At 39.5% G+C, this 18,250-nt stretch overlaps 1 protein-coding gene across 10 annotated transcripts in view; it reads right to left on the bottom strand.

The window, feature by feature from the left end:
• CTBP1 (C-terminal binding protein 1) overlaps window positions 1–18,250 on the bottom strand; it is a 238,051-nt gene that overhangs the window by 2,069 nt on the left and 217,732 nt on the right. For all 10 annotated transcript variants that reach the window (XM_038134193.1, XM_038134191.1, XM_038134192.1 and 7 more), the window contains 4 exons: window positions 15,059–15,273; window positions 11,275–11,405; window positions 9,004–9,131; window positions 5,619–5,736 (listed from right to left, as the gene is read on the bottom strand). In XM_038134193.1, the coding sequence (XP_037990121.1) occupies window positions 5,619–5,736; window positions 9,004–9,131; window positions 11,275–11,405; window positions 15,059–15,273 (592 nt within the window). The remainder of the gene's footprint in view (window positions 1–5,618; window positions 5,737–9,003; window positions 9,132–11,274; window positions 11,406–15,058; window positions 15,274–18,250) is intronic.

The following is an 18,250-nucleotide window of genomic DNA, read 5'->3' on the forward strand; positions in this document are numbered from 1 at the left end:
CCAGGGCACCCCAGAGCAGACAGAGAAATATTCCTGGTGCCCTGGGTTTCCACACCCACCCTGCCTCCTTCCAGAGCTACAGAGATGCTTCTTTTGCTTTCAGACCAGTTACAGAGACGGGGGTTCAGCTGCAGGTGAGATGCCACATGCAGATGCTGCTACATAAAGCAAGGGATGCTGTATTTTAACCAAATGAGACATGAAAGTTTGCCAGATTGTTTCTTCAGATTTAAGAGCAGGAGTAACAGCACAGCAAAGGAAACCACCTTCAAGTTTTGCTCCTCTCAAAGCATAACCTCAACAAGAAGTAACTCCAGCTGGATCTGGATTTTTTTTCCTTTTTTCTCTCTTTCATTCTCATTCTCATGTAGGAGTTTCAAATTTTCATTGTTGTGGTTTGAAAAAATATTTGTTTACACTATTTTTGCAGTCTTAGCTTCCTGACAGCTCTCCCAAAAAGCCATGACACCCACACACTAATAAGATGACAAACTATTGCACCTAAGTAACTTTTTCAGCAGCAAACTTGCCACTGCACTTGTCTGAAGGAGAACCAGTGCCAGTTACACAAGGACAACTGCTTTAGGCACACTACAAGAAACAGAAATGCAAACACAAAATTTATGGATGGTTTTAAAGATTTCTTCCTCTATCTGGACAAACACTGAGGCCTAAATATTTTATGCATTCAGCAAGGGAATCACCCTCTGATTCAGCTCGATTTTATGATGGCTCTGATGTTGTCAGGCTAAAAAAAATCTTGCAAATCTACTGTTCCAATCACAAACTTCAGATGTAACAGATGAACACCGGTACTTCACAGTGCTGTATAAAAACAGCTACACATGGATTTAATAAAAGTATGTGGGTTCTTTTAGTCAAACACCTCAATATCTATTTGCAAGTTATGTCACACTGGCCACTTAGCACTGACCCTCTGCCTCCCCTCCTCATCATAAAGTTGCACACTCATCCCTCATTCTCTCCTGCTGTACTCTGCCCACCCAGGCATCCTGGTAAGAGCATTATCCATTTGAAAGCCTAAACACAAAAAAACACCACTCACTGCAGCTTTTGCTACCCAAGTATTTACCCAGAACTACACGGGACAAAAGGCACTTGTCAAGCTTTTTTCAAGTACATTATTCTGCTGTGGATCTTCTCGTCACAGCTCAGGGAATTTCACCCCATTTCTGCATCTTTTCCACGGTAATAGGTGTTTGTGCTGCTCATCCCAAGTTCCCTCAAACTGGCAGAAAATGACTGCAGAACTTAGGCAAGACTCAGGAGAAAAAAGCTGGATACAAGCACACTGAGTTGTTTTTTTCTTCCACCACAGAAACATCATGGGAACCACTTTTGGAGACACGGAGCCAGAGGGGCTCAGCAGGACTGACATGGCACAGGGACAACGGGACACAACACACTGGTCTGTTCATCCTGGCAAAGACTCCTACACTTCACAACACTGACTGCAATGTGGGATGGGTAACGAGGCTGTGACTGATCACACCACCTGTAGGCCAGATAACTTTGTTCCCAATTGTACACATATTTACAGGGCTTCCTATGCTAATTCCCTCTCCACAGAGGTTTCTTGGAATTAATTTGCAGTTGCTAATGGAATTAGTTGCTTGTTTCAGTAACTCCATTTGAATCTTATTAATCAAATTTGCTTCAATGCCTATGAAAACTGTCAAACAGTATTGTTTTACCTAAATTTAATTTTGAAACAGCTTTTCTGTTATTCTAGGTGCTCTGCAAGACACACAACACGACACAAATTTCCATTTAAAAGTCCAACACTGCAGCTGTTCTCAACACACAATCTCTCCTTTCTAACAACATATTCCCTCAGTATCAACACACCAGAGCTGTCTGGTCTGAAAAAAGTCAAGGAGAGAGCAACTTCTGCACTGTGTTTTCCTCAGGAAGAAAAGCCAGAGCCTCCCCTGGTGAAAATGGACAGTGCTGGGTCAGAAGCACTAAGAGTTACCTTATGAGCACATTAAACATTTCAAACTGCACATCTGTAATTCTACTCTGACTCCAAATAGTCTTTCTGTATATAATGACATTCCCAAGGACACCAAGTCATAACCACCAGGATTCTACCTGCCAGCACCTCACCTCAGGTACAAGCTTCCTACAAACTTTTAGTAACACCCAGAGGCCCTGTAATTGTTTTTCTTGTCCTAAAGCTACACAGTGGCAGCAGCCAATATACAGATACCATACTGTTCCATAGAAACTGCACTGTTCTTGACAACTCCTAACCCTGCTTTGCAATCCTCTTTCTGTAATTTTTGTCCCTTTTTAATCATCAGTGTTGCTCAAATCCAGTCTCTGAAAGGGCACATAAACTCAAGCCTCTATCCATGAGCATATGTATTCTATATAACTTTCCCTTTTGTTGCTATTTATTACTTTTCCACTCTTTCAATTTTTTTCTATTCTTAACCAGCAAATACATCTTCTCCAGCACTTCATGAAGTTCTCCTCTGTGTTCCTACTCTGGCAGCAGTAAGTTGAAATGATTTCCAAGTAGTATATCCACTGAACTAAATTTTTGTGAAAGCAAAAGTGAGCTATCAGTTATACCTCTTCTGTTAACTTGTACTCTTCCATCTCCTTCCCCTGTGTAGTCTTAATTTAGGAGGAAGAATACACTAGCCCTGTGAATTACAACAGATGGGCAACTTTAATTTCTAATTTACTCTCATCTGTCTTTTAAAAGGCAGAAGCACCTTGAACTCATTGAGTCTGTCCTAGGAGAGTTGCAATTTTTAAGTGCACTCTGTTGTCATGCACTGAATCTGAAAATCACCAGTGAAGCACCTCAACTTTAATAACTCCTGCATTACCAACATCCAGCCATGCTCATCCAAGTACCTCTTCAGTACTTAGGTATTCACAGAATCATGGAATGGTGGTTTGGGATAAAAGGGACCTTAAAGATCATCTTGTTCCAGCTCCCTGCCACAGCCAGGGACAGCTTCCACTAGACCAGGCTGCTCAGAGCCATATCCAGCCTTATCCTCTACCTGTTAGGAGGCAGGAAGAGGTGTGGAAATGTCTGTAAATGGTACAACCACTGTTCCTGGCTGTTGAATTTCCCTGTGCCTATGACCTGGCTGCTCTGTGACACAGGAAGTGGCAGGGGGTTACAGCACAGGCAGCTCAGCAACAAATACACAGTGGTAACACAAGATCAGGGTATGGTATGCTGCTTCACCAAGACCACTACAAACAATTCCTTCTCAGGAGTATTGTTGATCTTTACTCATGGGATAGGTCCTGTTTGCATGACCTTTAGTGTTGATAGGGTGTCTTGCATTTCACACAGTAAATGGTTTTGTTTTCCCCAGATTATGATGATATTCAGATGATCTAGACTACAATCTGCTGACTAATGCTCCATGTTCTTAGCTTGTGATAATATCTGATAATTTGAGACTTCTGTCCTACATCAAAATACAAGTGAATTATATTTCCAAAATAAAACAGCCTTGTTAGTTTTAATTCACCAAAAGAGATATCTGTATTTTTTAGCATATCAATTATTATCCCAGGTCTTATCTTCTAATGCAATTACATGAGTATGATACAGTTATTAGCACATTGTACTCTCTGTGAAAGACTCCAGAACTCACTTAGCTCAACATCATCTTGGACTGCAAAGAAAAGATGGAAAAACTTGGTTTGAACTATCAATTCAAATGCTGTACTTAATCCAGGTAGAAATTAAGTGTCAGCAAACACTGCTATTGAAACCAATTTCTTCATAAAACCTGAGCTTCAAGTGATGCATACTTTGCACTTCACACAGTAGTAACTACCTTTACCCACATTCAAACACTGTTCTATTTCTCCTCCAAAAAGCTTTTAACATTTATTGTATAAATATTAACTCCTGCCTCAAAATTCCTAAAATTAAATTTTATTTTGCATTTGAAAATAATTAAATCAGAATTTTACAATAAATTTTCTTTATAAAAAAAATGGACTGAAACAATGTATTAAAAAAGCCACTCAGTTCTGTGTTTATCCTGCTTAAATTGAATACATATGGTTTTTACCTTGTAAATCATTAACTCCCCCAAACATTCCTAAGTCAAAATTAATTTCTGGCTGCAAAGCCTGCTTCTGCTGGACTTGCGACCCCCAAAACGAGAACAAAAAGCTGCATTTTATTTGGGCATGGACCCTGTTCTTAACTGCCATGACAGGGTTGGAGTTATTACCTCCTGTCCAGCAACACCTGCCTTTAAGCCCCAATTACATTCAGCCATACCCTCACTACTCCAAACTGCAGTCCATGAAACCAGATGCTCTGTGGAGGAGAACATGTGTGCCTGAGCTTCTCATTTAAGCAAATAAAAATACCCTTCTTAGATATTCAGGGCCATGGGCATACTTCCAGAAATAAACATCAAATGATGTGATCATCAAATCCAAGTTATTCTTTTCCCTTTGTTCACTTATGGCTCCTGATGAGGAGATTGTGGCAGAGGGTGGTAACACTCATCCCCCTCCATCCCTTTTCTGATGAGATTGCTCCAAGTCACTGGGACAGGATAATTTTGCTTCACTTCTCAGCAGGGCACAGCTGGGTTCCCATGTGGAGTTAACACAAAATCAGGAATCCCTCCTCTACTAAAAGTATGGGGAGTCCTCCTAAAGAGCAACAAAGGTAAAGTAGATGCATGAGGAAGGACAGTGGAAGGATGAGGATTAGGATAATGAGGTATGACAAAACAGTGAGAGGACTGCAGTGCCCCTTTCCTCAAGGCATTGAGGGAAGCTGGCATTTGGAGCTCTCTGCCGCTTTCATCCTACTTATGTGTAAATATCATACTGGAAAATACAAAAATGCAGGTGTTTTTCCTAAATAAAGATTGTCTGAAGCTGGCTACTAGGAAGAATCTGCTGCTAGAATAGCTGCTAGGGATAAAGGCACAGAGAAAGACTCTGGAGCAAACAAAGTAACTAAGGAATGTGCATATTAGATGTAAAAAATTGCCCTCTTCTATTAAATATTAAGACCTGCTTTCACAGTTGACTGAGAACACATAGATCAAGTCTCTCAAATGCCTCTGCTTAAAAATTAAGCATATAATTTAGAAAAAGCTATTTTAAACATATTTTCATAATCACCACAGGCTGTTGCACCATTTTCAATACTGAGTTACTTGTTCTCTCTTGTGTCTGGAGGCCACAAAACAATGTAAGTTTATCACTGAAAGTCTTCCTGTAACCTACAGCTGCATCATTACCTTCAGCAAAAAACCACAACACTTCCACTGCAACACTGGAGAAGACCAGAATTATTTTACTTGAATATACAAACAAATGCATATTGCTCACATACTAACCCAAAAAAAAAAAAAAGATGATTTATAGTCAGACACAGCATGACTGATATCAATTAGTGATATCAATTAGTGATATCAATTAGCAAAACAAGATTATTCTCCTGAACACAACGATTACAAAATCCATATAGCTGGTGTGTAATGCAAAAGCACTTCAATCATTAATAGGAAGGTCTTTCATCTATTCTTGAATATGTACACTGAATTATGGAGGTATTTCTTCTACCTCTTCAGCACACTTACCTGTATGCAGCACCATTAAGCTCTGGATGAACAACTCCAGGGTCCATACTGGCCCAATGTGTAGCTGCAGTCAAGTGATCTTTGTTAACACAGTTTTTCAGACTGTCTGGAATACGACCTAAGATGAAGCAAGGAAGAGGAAACGTATTAAAATTGTGTGCCTTATACTCTCAGTATGTCTATGTTAAAAAATACTTACAAATATTTGTGTATTTAAATCAATACATAAAATGACACTAAGAGCTTTTTTCTGATCCTTGCTGTAGCCTTTTGCCTGGGACTTAGGCAATAATGGCTGAAATGCTCTGCTTAATTTTGATTTTCCTGTCTCTCTTTATCTCTTGTATACAGAATCTCAGGAAAACCAAAATCAGTAGGAGTCATCTTTCCAAGAAGCTGTAATTTGGATATAGAGCATAGCTACCAACCAAATTCAGTAATCTAGCCCCCTGCTTTCTGTCCTTAACATCACTTTCCTCCTTTTCCTTCCACCTGTAACAGCAATTAAAAACACTTAATGAAAAATACAGAATTTTGAATGGAATTGTGCCATAAACCTGAATATGACCAACACTTATTCCCTCTCCTCCTGAACTTTCCCTTCTTTATCTAAATTGCTCCTTGCTTTTATTCACTGCAATGTATTAATCCTCAGCCATGCCATTCATTCCTACACAAAGTGAAAATACACCAGAACTTCCTTTCTTCACTTCTTCAAAACCCTTCCTTAACCTCTGCAGTACAACTGAAGTTTTAAGACTGGAAAATCTGTCAACCTGATTCAGCACACACTGGACAAGCCTGTGACTGTCTCCTGCAGAACTACCTTCAGCCCTGCTACAAATGACCTGAGGAGATCCAACACAGATTTACTTCATAGCAATAGGAAAGTTTCCACCTATTTTAACAGGAGAGAGATTAACTGGAGCATGTGTTTTTTTCTGACATCTGTTTTTAATGTGTCTTCACTGAAGTTCAATCTTACAGTGCATTTGCACAGAGGGGCAGAAAGAGATAATTTTGAGTCCACCACTGCCACTGCTGGCAGTGGTACTCCAGAAACCCTTTCAAAAACTGACCATGCTCCATCATTAAAGAACTCAGCCTTTTGTCTCCAGCTTCCTACTGGATATTTGATTAAGGACTTCACTGTCTCTGCCTGCTCTTTCTATCACCCTGGCCATAAGGGGGCTGTAAAAAAAGTCTTTTCACAGAAATGCTTTTTGTGCAATGGATACCATCAAATAGGTGTTACTCCATGACTTCAGCTGATGTCCCTGAACCTGTCATGTTTCCTGTGCACTACCTGAAAGGGCTTTTAGCTCAGGACTGAACAAGGTGAGGTACATGCCCCATTATAGGTGAATTTCAACCATCTAGAAATCATCTTCAAAGTGTAGCTGAAATATACATCCATCTAAACTTTTGCCAGAACTGTCCAAATTTAAACAGCATTTTTCTTCTTCTGATGTTCATTCTTCTCAATCCTTTCTTCCTCTTTGCCCACCTCATTCTTCATTTTGCTAACTTCTGTAGGCATGTTCTACTAGTCTTCCCTCAAAACCCAGTAGTTTTTTTTATTTTAAACTTCTAATGATCTTTTCACTTGCCATGCCTCTCTCTTACATCCATTCCTCCTTAGGAAGGAGGAATGGATGTAAGTGGTCCTCCTTATTTCATATTTTGAATGCTTTAGAGTTTAAAAATGTATTTTAAGGTATTTAATCTCTGCTGATTATTTGTGTTTTACACATCACAACATCATTGACTTCTAAGCAACAGCAGAAACACTTAACATTTTTATTGTCAGATGGTAGTCACAGCCTTCCTTCCTACACTTCACACCTTTTTCCAATTATTCTCCCTCTCTACGCCCTCTCTTCTTTGTGCTCTCCCCTATGGTTTCCATACATCCAGCTTTATCCCACATTTCCTGTATCTTTCCTACATTTGTTTCACTGCAATTCAATGTCATTCTCACCTCCTTAATGCTGGTCTCAGTTTGATCTTACTAAAAACCATATGCAAACACTGAAGTGCTGACAGCTTCGATACAAATCAATGATCCAGATCGTTGAGAGCACCATCACACACTTGAAGGAGCTGTAGGTCTGCCTTCCTAGGCACATATGCTTGGGCTACTGCACAAATTTAACATAAAACTAGCTCTGGATAGCTGGCTCTTCCTTAGTTTTCAGACAGTAGCCTATTAATGCTGATTTGCACATCAGTCCTCCCCCATGCAGGTATTGGATGCTGGTTTGTGCAATCTCTCCCAGAGCTATCTGGGAGCAGGCAACAGTTATTGAACACCCTGACAAATAAACAAATGTACTACTGGAGTTCTGGAGTACAGCCACAAGGACCAATTCCAAGAAAAGGATGGTCAGGCTCTTCAGGTCACCTCTAAAACAGAGTGAAATTGTCCAGTAAAGGACAATTCAGCTCAGGAGTTTATGAGGTGCCTTTAATTAGCATCCAGAAGAGAATCTTCTTTCTGCACAGGCTCTAAATGAAACTAAATTGCCTGGCCTCTCTAGGCACAAGGCAGAGGGAAGGCTACTGCCAGTGCTTTTTGTGTAACAGAGCAATGTGTTGGCACTGAACTACTCTCAAGGTGACACAGATGGCCCTGCATGTCTGCAGAGCATTCAGACGCTTTCGCCAAGGGGGACACAGCAAAGTCCAACTAAAGGGAAAACATTAGTGCTTAATGAATCATTTTCCAGTATGAAAATCCTTCCTTTTATTTTAGGCTACAAGGGATTCAAACCCATGCCAAATGGCTCAGTCCTCTCATTTTATTTATTAGCAGTGCATGTTTGAGACGTAGCTGTTTTCTCTTATGTGAGCAGTTTACAATTACATGGCAGTTATATAACAAAGACACTCTGCCCTTTAAAATGCCAGACTTCTTTAGCAAGGCTTTAAAGAGGGGAACATCTAAAATAGAATAACCTTCCAACAAAATACTGAAAACTTTACATAAAGAACTGCTCATGACAAGTATAAATGAGCATCTAAGAAAAGCTAAGGAAGATATCAGCAATACCAGGAGGACTTGCAAATCCATCCATGGGTAATACTTATATGCAACAAAGAAAAAAGCAGATGATTTTTCACATATAAATACATTTTCTATACATGAAAAAGTACTTATTCTGCAATGCCTGCCTTCCCTTTGTAATTGCAAAGAACGTCAAAAATTACTTGTTCCAATTCTGAGAACAGACTTAGTGAGCATTTGCTGATTTCTGTGTTCCAAATATTAGAAACAAAACCCAAGGCTGCTGCTTTTAGGCACCTTTTAAGACAGAAGAAATAGGTTTCTTAAAAAGAACTACACAGTGAAGGAGCTAACAATAACAGCAATGTGAGTCAGTACCTGTGATCGCCCTTCGGATCTCTCGCGCTGCTTCCTCCCGCATCTCAATTGAGGCTTGTTCACTGTACCAGGCTGCATGTGGGGTACAGATCAGGTTTGGTGCATCCTTCAAGGGGCCCTGACTAAAGCTAAATGAAAATTTAAAACAAGATCAAATGACAAAAAAAATACTGGGCGGGGGGCAAAGGGAAAAGCAAGGTGGGGAATCCAGATGGATTTGTACATACACAGATTAATTTCTACAACATGAAAGAATTGCATTTCTATTCCTTACTGAGTTTGTTTATAATTCTGTTAATTTAATGTACTATTTAGAGTATAAATAAGCAACAATAACTTTTTATAGACTCAAAGGGTGGAACTTAAGTATAGCAGCAACATTAGCTTCTGTCCAATGCACTTACTGTAACTACAGTCACTGCCACTCCGGTTCTGGGGCAGAAATCCATGAAGGAAAACCCAAATTAATTTAGGATGCCATTCCATTTGTCTAGGTCATCACAATTTTACTTCTATTGCATTAACTAACAAAGCTCTTCTCTTTCTGTCAGTATGACATCTAATCATTTAACGAAAAAAAATCTTACAATTATTTCCAAAGCAGAAGTGTGTCCATCAGCAGCCTGAATGCTTTTTGGATAATTCAAGGGGGTTTTTAAATTATTTTTAACCATTTTTTTCTTTCCTATTCCTTTACAAAAACTCCACAGAAAGAAGGAAATTCATTTCACAGATTGTTTTTTAGGGAAAGCAATGAATCTGTGTAAAAGTGTTATCACAGATACAAAGTAGAGAAACTGAAAATAAGGGAAACTTGCTCCTCCTATTCATTTCCAGTTTTAATCATCTTGTAGCCAACTGTAACAGGAGAGCAAATATTTTAAGACAAAAGCGTGCTTGTCCAACAAAAGAGTTGGTCGTAATTCATAAAATGATAGATTTCATCTGTAGTTCAATAAACATCAAAATATCTGGCAAAACTCTTGAATAAAGAGTGCATGCTGCAATCAGATAGACATGCAGCACTGCAGCCAAAGGAAACTGTGGCTGTAATCCTGCAGCTGAATCTCTGCACATGGCATCTCCATGCAGGAAATGGGGCTTCCTAGAAGTGCAGTGGGCTGCTTGTGCAGATCCCAGATAGGAATTGGGAAAAATGTATGGAGCTGCAAGTCCCCTGAGCTGCTACACTCTGGCTTTGCACAGCACTACTGCATTGTAATGACTACCTTTAGGAGTAAATGAATCCAGGGTAAGCATAAATACAATTAAGTATTTGTGATGTGGCATCATGCCTCAGTAGATATAAAAATTCTGACTAAAATGATATTATTCTATTTTTTTAAAAGGTTTTATTTCCCCCTCAAGCTGGAATGAGAGATACTGTCCTCTCTCCAGTCTTTGCAACCTGCCCTGAATCTGTTCTTCTTCAAAAACTTGTGTGGATTGTTCCAGTCAAAAATAACCATTTTCCCTGCCCAGCCTGAAAAAGGCTTGTCACATGCAAGGACTAAGCTACAGCATTCTGTTCTCAAGCCTCAAGGACGTATGAAACAGGCTCATTTTGATGAGGAGTGCTGATATCTTAATGCCAATGCCACTTAGGGGAGTGGTGCATTTCTGCCTGAAACACTGGACTTAGCAATTCAAAAACTCAGGCTTGTGCTACCAGCCCTGCTACTGACAGTAGAGTGACTACTCCCCTTATAAAGTGTAAAACAAAACAAAACCTGCACTCTGACAGCCTTCCTGAACCCTTTTTTTCAACCTCTTACATACTTATGGCTTTCCTGCAGAGGCAATCTGGACAAGTATCTTTTCCTTCAGAAAGGTCTCATAAAGCACTTCTCACACCACACCTAAACTCTTTGCCTTTGAAAGCCTGTGTTCAGGCATCAGCTGCCTCCAGAGCTGCATCAGTGGCAAAGATGCACTCTCCTCAAAGCCATGGCCAGGATTTGAACTCAGGTTCCTGATCCTGATATTTCTATTAAATAAACCCACTGGTTTTGGTTTTTTTTTGGTTTTTTTTTTTTCTTTTTAAGGAATTAAATCTTTGATGTCACTTTTTCCACTTCTAACCACATACACAAACTCCATCTACATTTGCATTAGTCCAGCGCTGCACACATTCATGTTGCTTTGCTAAAGAGTATTCAGCTACCAAATGAACAGAAAACTCAATTTACTTGTTGCTGTAGATTGTATCATGCACTAAGACTTAAAAAGAAGAAAGTGAACAAAATAAAAAGAAAAGAAAAGGAAAAGCACCTGAATGGTTCTGACTCATGTACATCTAAGGCTGCCCCTCGTATCCTTCCTTCCTTCAGGGCCTGTGCAAGTGCTTTTTCGTCTACTAACCCACCTCGAGCTGTGTTGACCAGGAAAGCCCCTTGTCTCATCTAGGGAAAGTTAAAAACAAGAATGATGAAATAAAAATAAATGAAATAAAATCGTTGTGGCATTATTTTTTACTCAAAAGAAGCATCCATTACAACAAAGGCTATTCAGCTGGTTTAAACTGTAACAGTTGTCTTCCCTTTCCATTGGAAAGTACCATCAAATGTGATGCTTCTAACATAAAATGCTATTTCACAGCACTTAATAACCTTTTGTTTCTTGTAAGTAGTGTCTTTTAATAGAAGCGTTGTTTCAGATATTGTGCAGTAACATGATCAAAAGATACAACTGTGCATATGAAAGTGACAGATCATTTTATGCCTTTTTATTTCACTGTGAAATTGCATGAGACAGAAACTACAGCACATTCTTAAACAAATTCATATTTTGTGGCTTTCAACTTTCACACAAATAAAAGCCTACATGAATTTTTCAGAAAAATCAATGCTTTTGGATTTTCAAACACTTTTCCCTTTAGTTGCCAAAACACAGTAGATGTATGCATTATTTATTTTTGTTACTTCAGCTTCCTCCTCCCCTGTGAGACTTTTCAAATAAAGGTCTAAAGAATTAGAACTATTATTCAATTAAAAGGCATGAAAATGAATTTGGTTGAGAACGCTGCGTGCCCAGGAGAGAAGCTGTGCTGTGCATTGTGCAGATTACCATTGTAGATGACACTACAATCAGTATGGGGAGAACTACAACAATTTACACTGTTATACATCCACAACTTGAAAACAAAGTGGCAGTTTAAATAAGAGAAATGGTACTGAAATAAACATCAATTACAACATCCTGCTTCCAGCCATCCCGGTACTTCATCTTTGACAGATCTCTCAAACACCTCTGTGCATGAAGGAAAGCACATGAAGGGCAGGAACCATGGTGAAGATGAATAATGAAAATCTCATTTTGTACTGACTCCGTCTCCCGACATAAAAAAGAGCAAACTCCAACATTTTGACACCAAGTCAATTTTATGAAACCTACACATCAAACTAAACCTTAGGTAAATGGATTTTTACGCTCAAATACTGATTCAAAATGCCAAATTCATCAACAGCAAGGAGGTTTGAGTAAGTCAGTTTTGGCTGGTTTTTTTAAATGAGGTCATACAGAATATTAATATGCACATGCTTGCAGTGTTTTATAAAGAACTCACCATCTTTTACTGGCCAGCTCTCTAGGTTTAATGTGGCCCTGCCTTTCTCCATTTTCAGACTCCTGGGCCTACAGGAGATCCATCCATACACACCTGTGCACAGCTGTGCAGACACACCACAAAGGCTTCTGGGAGCACATATACCCCTCCCATTTCTGTGCAAACTGGTAATTTGAGTTCTAAGTACAGCTTGGTGTATTTACAGGCCCTCTGAAGGACATGAACATTTTACTTAAAGTCAACCCTGCTAAAATCTTCTGTCCAATCTGCCCAACAACCTTGCTTGAATTTTCATTTTAGGACTATTTACAGAACTCCAGAACTAGCACTAAGACACGTTCAAATCAAACAAAATATGTCTGCATAAAAGCATTCTAGAGGGAATGAATTATGTGACTCATGATAAACTGTCAGGGTGGATGCAGCTGGAGATGATCCTTAACAATGGGTGGAAGCTTGAAAGAGCTTCACAGCTGGAACTGCTGACGTCGGTCAAATTCACCTACACTAAACCTGCAGAGCTGCTTTATAAAAGTATTGTGTTTAAACTGCAGTTTTTTCTCAAATCTGTATAACTAAAGATGACCTCAGTCTCTTAAGAGCACAAGTTCATTGAAACACTTCTCTGAGCTACTCAGGGACTACAAGGACAAGCAGGATGGCTTTACAGAATAATGATTAATTCACTAGAAAAGTTACTTAAGAGAAGACAGACACCAAATTTTCAAAGACATTTGAAGTGTATGTCATTTCAGACTCCACAAAATTCAGGGTGAGCCTTCAGTGAAATGAGATGCACCATGCTTCTCTGTACTTGGTTTAAAAACTGGTTAGGACATGAGCATGCAGTATTGGACAAAAAGGGTATGCAATGCTCTCTAGAAATTCTAGGCCAACTCCAACATCTGTCAGCCTAAATCAGAATATGCTCTACACAAACTATGCAGTCAGAGGGGTTACAATTTCATGGGTTTCACATCCACTTTACTATCCAGACTGCTTCACCCGAACTCCTACCCAAAGCAAGAACTACCATCTAACACTTTAATTAATCCTTGCTTTGATCATGAAGGATAACAAATAGGAAGATAAATGCTTACTTAAGATACTTTCCAGCACAGAGTTTATTACAGGCATTTAATTTCAGATGGCATTACTCAGTTTTAACATGTTGTCTTTTGTTTGTTTCTCTGATTATTGTGCTGTGCCTTTTCCAAAGCTCAACACATTTCTCTGCTCCACTCAAAAACTTCCTGTGGTAAATTAGCCCCAGTTTCACAACTGCTGTATAATAAAAGCAACCAATGCTCAGTGGTCCCATGGAATTCAGTGTGAATTCAGCTTTTTGGGTCTAGTTGTCTGCTTGAAAAGACATCTCACCATGTAACAACCACTGAATGTACCCAGCCATACAACAGAAGACAATATTCAAGGCAGGGTGACAGAGCTCTTGTCTCTTTGGTTTCATTTTAAGCTTCTTAATTTTCTAGAGTTTGAAATCCCAAGTCCCGATTTTATGTTGTGATGGATTTGCAAAATCCCTAAATTCTCAAATCAAGAAGTGTGTTGTATAGTCAGTTTTCTGCCATGATCCTACATGACTGTGGAACAGGTTCAGTAAGTTCTTCAGTTCTAAAGTTCAAGAGTAACAGGTACAAACTATTTCTCAGAAGACAAGCAATGATTTTACTGCAAAAGAGTGCTACTGTCATTGTTACCAACTATAAACCCTCAATATATACATATATATATATATATGTATATAAAGAACAGCCAAATCAACTATTCTATCTTAGGGTTTCTTTCCTCTACATTGCCTCCATTCTTATGTTTTACTTCTGGCTGTTACCCACACTAAAGCTGGAGTCAGACTTTTTCATAAATTGTCTGGCTTCCATTATCAAATTTTTCAACAATGGAGCAGTTACTACACCCAGATATTGAAAATATTTTATTATTTTGCGTATTACCTACAACTTTATGGAGAAGTTAGTACTAATTCCAAGAAACATTATCTTTCCCAGTAATGCAATGCTGTAAATGAGCTCCATCCTTGAAGTGCTCTGCGAGCATGGGGACTGAGCACAGGGGGGAGCCATTTAGTCATAATCCTTAAATTGCATCAAAGGGACTCAAACTGAGGGACAACATGAAAGGCAGAACTGCTACCTGAAAATACTCATGTAAAAGAAGAAGCAACTGCAAGACCCAGAAAAAGTGCTTTTACATCAATGCCACTTCATTAAATCTGAATGATATTAAGAGGAGCGAATTATTTCCACAAATGCAATGTTACTGAGCCAAAAAGACAGTAAAAGCAACAATACATAAACAACCAGCTAGTTCCTAATCAATTATAGACCTGTTTGATCTTGAAATAGCAGAAGAAAAAGATTTCTATCAAATGACAATCTACCTATTTACAGAAATAAATGCTATACAGAGTTGGCAACCAGCACTGGTGTGGAGGGCACCCACAGAGATTATTACCTGCTTTATGGTGAAGTCATTAATAAGATGATGATTGTGTTCATTCAAGTTGCAGTGCAGGGTAACACAGTCACTGTGGAACAGCAGGTCCTGCAAAGTGCTCACCCGCTGCAGTCCCAGAGCGCGCTCCATGCCATCCGAGAGGTATGGGTCATAGAAAATCACACTGAAGCCAAAGGCTTTGGCACGTAGAGCTACTGCTTGCCCAACACGCCCTAGAACAAGATAAACACACCATGAGAGCAGATGTGAAGCAGCTGGTGGGTGTAAGGTGGCCTCCTCCTGCCCAATGGGAACGCTTGTATCAAACCGTAACGCTTTGCGCAGCAACTGGAAGGGCAGAAAAGGGAGGTGTGTCCCATCCCACTCGGAATCATCACTGGGATCAGAAATGGTACATCTGGACTGTTTCACACTGCCTGCAAACAAAGCAGGAGATTTGCACCTTTTGTCAGCAGATATGTGAAATGCCAGAAGATGTCACGTAATCTGCAATAATCTGCGTAACGCAAGGTTGCCTGCTGGGCCTGTTTGTGGCAAAACACCACTGCCTGTGAACACATCCTGCCAAGGGCTTATCCTTACCCATGTCAAACCAGCTGGCTTTAATAAAAAGCTATAAAATTAATCCTCAAAAATGGGTGCAATAACAGATAATTTGTTTCATCTGAAGCACAACCATTCTCAATACCTGGAATCTCCTTTCTGGTATTTTCTTTCATTTTGAGTAACATCCTTCCAGCATTAAAATGCCTACAAGAATCCTAAGTCGTCTAAGGCTTTAAAATAAATTTTATTCAGCTACCTGAATGATAAATAAACACAGTTGATCATATGGTATCTAGTTAAAGAGGACTGCAGTCCCACTTGGAATTGACACTGATCTTTGCTTTTTTGTTCCACTTCCCTTACTGTCATATTTCAGAGCTGTGCCCAAAAGTGCTGTATGGGCATGACTCCACACCACATGTACCAGGAGGCATGTACTTCCCTTTGACACACTACCAGTAAAACAGAGAGGGGAAAAACCTCTGAGTACATCTAATGAGTTACAGGCATTTTGAAGAGGGAGAACTAACACATTTTTCAAGTCAGAAGTTTACAGACCAGATATTCACATCAGAGTACGACAAATGTTCGATAAAGATGTTTCAAAAGCATCACTTGACACACAACAATGCCTAATGTGGGGAAAAAAAAAAGTCAACAAGTTTTCCTTTGTAACATCTAAGTTTGTTCAAAGAAGCATCAAATCAACCCAGGGAAATCCCATCTCCTTCCAATTGTGCTTGAAGGGATTTCCCTCTGCTTCTCAGTTTCTCTCTGAATAAACTTCAGAAGCCACAGGAAGAAAGGTTTTTGCTGATCACTTAATGTGAACACAGCAATTCTGCAGTGCTTAGTGACAGATGTGCTTGGAATATTAAACAGTACATCAATCTGACAGGGGCTGCCTGCTTTTCTTTGGGGACACCAGGTTAGAATACTCCTCAAAATCTTTCATTTCAACACTTGCATGCATGTTATTTGTTTGCTTTCCAAGCTGTTTTTATAAATTTGAATTAGAAAATTTTCAACACAAACACTGTATTGTTTCCAAATTTTGGCATGTTCACAGCTCAAGGAATCAGTCACACAACTGTAAATATTTTTATTTTTTTTTAACAAAGCACATAACTGTTACTCCAGCTCCATTCATTTTCACATGCAACATTCTGTCATCTGTTCTTTTTTTTTTTACACTCTTTACAACACTAATACCTGAGGGGATTCACAACAGCAAAATCTCTTACAACAGCCTCTCCAGTTAAAGCTACACTTCATCCACCCCCACCCAGGCTAATAAACCAAAGCCTTCTTCAATGGGCACCGAAGTTTCCTTCAGGAACACTAGGGAATCACATCTATTTCTAACAAGAATTATCCTATTACAAATATTTTATGGGATAAAACTCTTCTGCAATTGACAATTTGTACTTAGTCTTAGTCATTAAACAAGTAAACAACTGGACACAAGGAATTTGCCAATTTCTTTTTAAATTACCATCTGATATAAAGGACAGCCACAAAACTATGACCTCCTTTTTTCCTCTCCTGAAAACCTTCTATTATGTAAGACTCTCCTGGCCATGAGGGGTGATTCAAAACCTACCTCAACACAGGACAATACAGCACAGAAGGCATCCCACTTTTGGGACAACCCTATGTTAAGAGCGTATCAAATCGTTATGAATATTCATGCCTGCTTCCAGGGAGGGCAAAATCTTAAGCTCAAAAGCTCAAAATCCTAAATTAATTTATTAGTCAGTAGTGTGAGAAAAATGCAGAACATGAATGTTGTATACAATTGCAAAAAAAAAAAGCAGAAAGCAACAAAAGCATATTTGCAAGGAAATCAAAGTTCTAGCATGGTCCATTCATCGTTTCAGGAGAGAGATTCAAACACCCAAGTCTCCTGTTACAGCCTCATCCTTTCACTTCCCCACAAGTATCTCAACTCCCCCCAACCCAAACCCAAATGTCCCTATTTATAGGCGTGTCTGACCTTGACCCTGCCAATGACCTGATCTGAGTGTGACAGTACAGCAGCTGCAGGTCAAGGATCCTGCTCAGCCCTTGGGCAATGCACACTCATCCTATACTGGTATTGCAAAGTTTTATAAAATGACCCTGATATCACAGAAATGATGATGACCTGCCTCAAGACTTCCATGGAAAGAAAAAGTGCTTCACTTAGCAGCTCTTCCCTGCCTGTGCAACAGCAGTGGAGAATATGGGTAATCTTTCCTCCTCCTTGGAGAACTCTGAAATGTGGAGAGAGCTGTTCTGTTAAATTTCCTGCTGAGCACATTAAGAGAGCCAGTAGGACTGCTAAGAGTAGATCATTTATTGCAGAATAATACCACCCAGCTCTTAAGCCTTATTTACTTATAACATAAGTTAGTAATTTGGCCAAGCATCTAGGTAGGGCAGTGGGACTATTGAGAGAACAGAGCAGGCGAGGAAAGACAAACTGAGTGATGACATTCCCTGTGATGTGGAGACAAACTTATTTAACAGAATTGCACCTTTCTTGGGTGAGGAAATGCATTAGTCATTAGTCTCAGCATTTCTCACTGAGAAGGAAGGGAAAGGGAGTGCGACTTCACTGCTGTAAAATTATCATTAGAGCAGAACCAGGGCCAGATGTCT

The sequence above is a fragment of the Motacilla alba genome, chromosome 4 (genome assembly GCF_015832195.1).
Source record: "Motacilla alba alba isolate MOTALB_02 chromosome 4, Motacilla_alba_V1.0_pri, whole genome shotgun sequence".
Lineage (NCBI taxonomy): Eukaryota > Metazoa > Chordata > Aves > Passeriformes > Motacillidae > Motacilla > Motacilla alba.